Below are 4,290 nucleotides of genomic sequence, written 5' to 3' on the forward strand. Positions count from 1 at the left end.
ACCACTAAATCCACTCACAAATTAAACTACTAAAATTATCAGTGTGAATTTTTATTTTAATCTATAGAAGCATAAGAAGTAGGAATAATGTGTGATTGTTAGAACGAAATCGGACTAGATTTATATGATTAGAGAGCTCGTTCGTGGATCATGAAATAACTCGATATTTCTATCAAGATGTTTGACACACTGTTTCATAAATAATAGGTAGTTTGGATCGGTATAAAAATATTTTTGTTGTATAATTTAATATAATGCAAACAATAAAAAATAGTTTTTAGAAAAACATCTCAAGAATCTTTCGTTGGGCCATAAAAGTATATTCTCCGAGACGGAAACGGTGTCACAACCGCCAACCGCTCCAGCCTGAATTCAGTCACAGTGCATCGTCGCGCCTGCGCGAGATCTAAAGCTCCGAAGGCGATAAACCATCCGTCGCATCTCGAGATCGTACCAGCACAATCCGACGGCTCTGATTCTCCGCACTCACACCACGCTCGCATTTAATCCCCCCTGCCTCCATTCGGAGTAAACCCTAGCTCGTCGCCGCTGCGGAGCTTCTAAGGAGCCATGGGTGAGCTCTTTCTCCTTGCCCTTTCCATCTCTCCCCTCCCCTCCCCCTCCCCCTCCTTCGAGCCCGTTTATCTATTTCCAACTCGATGGATTTGTTAGTGTTCATTGATATATTGTAACATCAGATCGGGTTGTAAGTTTATTTGCTGGATTTCTATCTTGATCTTTGTAGTCTGTGATTGAATTTGTTGTTATTTTGTTGATTCAATCTCTGGCTGGCACCTCAGGGGCGTACAAGTACGTGTCGGAGCTATGGAGGAAGAAACAGTCGGACGTAATGCGGTTCCTGCAGCGGGTAAGGTGTTGGGAGTACCGCCAGCTCCCATCGATCGTCCGCGTCACGAGGCCGACGCGGCCTGACAAGTCTCGTCGCCTTGGCTACAAGGCGAAGCAGGTACACTGGGGTTCAATGTGAGGCCTCTTTTTGCCCCATGCATTATACCGCTTCCATATTCTTTTTGCTTTCGGTGCGATGGTTGTTTTGGAAAGAGAGCGTTCTATGTCGATCTTCTAGCTAGCAAACATCTGTTCACTGTTACAATTGCAGAGCATTTGTCTTGGTTTCACCATCTAATACCTAATTCATGCATGAATGCTTGTGTTAAATTTGTCTTGTTCTTGTATCTGCTTAATATACATTTTTGTTTCTTGATTAAGGGGCATATTTTAAGATAAGGTGTGTGATTTTGGCTTTCTATTCGAATCCCTCTTTTTTTTATAGGGATTTTAAGTTGCTAGTACTAACTTGATTACTTGAACTGATAGTTATTTACGGGTTTATGCATGGTCGGATTGAATTAAAAGAAGATCTTTATGTTTGGATGAATATGCTTTCCATCATAATGATTCTTGCGCCTATTCTTGTTGTTTTTAACTGTAACTTTTGAAAAATACCTTAGGCTTATTTCGTTCAAAACACCATCCACTTTATTTATTGTTTGCTTTTGTTCATAGACAAAAAAACAAGAAGCTTTTTCTAGATGCCAAGTGTCAGTGGGAAAAAGTTAATGCTGACTAAATCTTTTGGTGTTTCACTTTCATAGTTGGATGAATTTGAAGGTTTGTATAAGCATCATCTTAAGTAGAGAAAAGGTCAACATTTTTCTTTAATTTGGTTGTCATATCTATTTTATATATATACTTTTTCTTGGATAGTGAAAATCTATTAGATCTATAATGCAGTATAGAGATTAACAATGGAAATAAATATGAAAACTGTCATACGATAAGCAAGAAATAGGGATGACAAAGTTTAATCTGAGAAATGCCATTATTTGGAACATATTTTGCACCTTCAAGAATGGTTTCATTATAATCTGATACTTTCCAGGCATGTTTTGTTATTTCATTATTATTCATGATTTATTAACATATAAGCCTGACTGACATGGTTGTTTAATCGCATTGTTTCCTGAGAAAGAAAACAATACTATCATCATGTTCACAATATCCTTTTCTGAATCTTGGCAAATATTTACCAATTTACTCATGATCACTTGCTTTTATCCTTGGGAAGCAAGTTCAATACATGCATGAATGGGTGATTTTTTTTTTTCTTTAGGGAAGCGACTACAGATTTCAGTTCTAGAACTCAACTATGCTGTTTAAATTTTGACCTTGAAAGGTTAGCTCAATCCATTTAATTCATGAACAAATCTTCTCTCTTCAAGGCTTAGTTGAATGCAATTGTGAATGAATGGAGCTATTTTTTTTAATGACTGGGAAGGTTGTTTGTTACCACTAGATTTGTGATGTTGCCTGTTGTACCATTGACCCAAAGTGAGTCTGCAGTGGAGAGTGTGTCATATGTATTGGCAGTTATTGTCTGCAAACAAATATAGATTTAATATAATGAGTGCCTCTTGGAGTTTGAAGGTCTTGTTTTAGATATTGTATTTACGTTCAAGGTTAAGTAACAAAGATGGTCTATGTTGGGCTCACACACCTATCTTCTTTTTTTCTCATCTTCTTACATACTGTTGTCTTTCTGTCACTCATTCTTTCTGACCTCTTACTGAACTTAGAACAAGGAATTCTCTGACTGCTTTTATAGTGATCATCGTTGGTATCATATGAATTGATTGATGATTTTATCAGCAACATGCTGGAAGATAAAGTGATCTTAAGATAAGAGAATGAATTGCTTATAAACATTGCTGTGATATAACAGGTGGCTCACCGAGCTGCCATCAGTCTAGGAGAAGTGTTTGTTTTTTCAACCGGGAGTTCATCATTTTGAACATTTTACTATTTTTTGGTAGCTATATATTAAGTCTAGGGTGGTGTTTCTTTATTGTGGCTGTATTTTCAATATTCTTTCATGTATATCATGTTGTAATACTAAACTGAGTTATTATGGAGAGCATTTGCACCTCCATGACACAAACAATCTCTTTGTTTGCCAGTCACACTTCTCTGGTTTGCATCTGTTTGCATTTTGTTTCCACTGCAATTTTTGGATTTTGCTGTTCTTTTAATCACAATGATTTGTTCATAAAACATGCAGGGTTATGTGATTTATCGTGTCCGTGTTAGACGTGGTGGCAGGAAGAGGCCAGTTCCTAAGGGTATTGTGTATGGGAAGCCCAAGCATCAGGGTATCACCCAGCTGAAGTTCCAAAGGAACAAACGGTCAGTTGCAGAGGAAAGGGCTGGCCGTAAGTTGGGAGGCCTCAGGGTGCTGAACTCTTACTGGGTTAATGAGGTCAGATGGCTTTGCTAATTAGATAGTTATTAATCTTATGTTCAAGGCTTTTTAGCTTTGGTCATAGACCTTTATATTTTTTGTGTTTATCAAATTAATTAAGGTTCTGTATTATTATGTTTTGTAGGATTCAACTTACAAATATTACGAGGTTATCCTCATTGATCCGGCTCACAATGCGATTCGCAATGACCCTAGGATAAACTGGATCTGCAAGGGTGTTCACAAGCACCGTGAGCTTCGAGGACTCACTTCAGCTGGTAAGAAGTACCGAGGTCTTCGTGGCAAAGGTCACCTTCATCATAAGGCCAGGCCATCTCGTAGGGCAACCTGGAAGAGGAACCAGACATTGTCCCTCCGCAGATACCGTTAAGCTTCCTTGACTGGGTGATTTTGTTTGGAATCTGATTCGGCTTAAACTTGATACTCTAATCACAACTTCTCTCTTGTTAATCTTCTTTTTGACCATGGAAGTTTGCTGAGATGCTGAAGGTCTATAATTACGTGCGTACATAATACTTTGCCATATCGTCACATGCCCCTTGATTGTTGAATTAGCATAATTTTGCTCTGATTTGAAATTGTGATTGGGCATTCGAGTGTATAAGCTGTGGCTGTGTCTTATATGTTGTTTTGCTTGACCACAAATGCTCACATCATAAGATTACCTGTTTTCTCTCTTACCAATCTTTTTCCTAACCTACTTCTGTTCTCTCTTCTGCTTCACGTTATTCTTCTGTTCGTTCCTGAAGTGCATCTTCTCTCATAGAAAGACGGTGGTAAGTTGGTGATGTTCGTTCTCTTGCTTTCTTTCCTTTGTTTCTTTTGTCTCATGCTGTTTGCCATCGATCTCTAATTAGAGTAACCAAACAGAGCAATGGTGGCGTTTGTGTCCCGCTATTCTTGGTGGAGGCTCCAGTATATTATTGGGCTTTTGCTCCTTTAGCGGTAGATGAGGTTGATGAATGTTTTTCTTGTCATTGTTCTTTAAAGTGCATGTCTGTGTTTCGAAT

General features: G+C 38.3%; 1 protein-coding gene across 1 annotated transcript; it reads left to right on the top strand.

Annotated features, from left to right (window-relative positions):
- The first annotated feature begins 424 nt into the window (after window positions 1-424).
- Window positions 425-3,813, top strand: LOC135612064 (large ribosomal subunit protein eL15z-like). The gene is made up of 4 exons (XM_065107809.1): window positions 425-574; window positions 801-967; window positions 3,080-3,277; window positions 3,405-3,813. Exons 1-4 carry the CDS (start codon window positions 571-573, stop codon window positions 3,648-3,650), a joined length of 615 nt encoding a protein of 204 aa, XP_064963881.1. The 5' UTR covers window positions 425-570; the 3' UTR covers window positions 3,651-3,813.
- The last annotated feature ends 477 nt before the right edge of the window (window positions 3,814-4,290 follow it).

Source organism: Musa acuminata, chromosome BXJ2-5 (genome assembly GCF_036884655.1).
Source record: "Musa acuminata AAA Group cultivar baxijiao chromosome BXJ2-5, Cavendish_Baxijiao_AAA, whole genome shotgun sequence".
NCBI classification, from domain to species: domain Eukaryota; kingdom Viridiplantae; phylum Streptophyta; class Magnoliopsida; order Zingiberales; family Musaceae; genus Musa; species Musa acuminata.

Coding starts and splice junctions, on each gene's coding strand:
- LOC135612064 (XM_065107809.1), top strand. Junction 968..3,079: donor TTGGCTACAAGGCGAAGCAG/GTACACTGGGGT, acceptor TAAAACATGCAG/GGTTATGTGATTTATCGTGT. Junction 3,278..3,404: donor ACTCTTACTGGGTTAATGAG/GTCAGATGGCTT, acceptor TATGTTTTGTAG/GATTCAACTTACAAATATTA.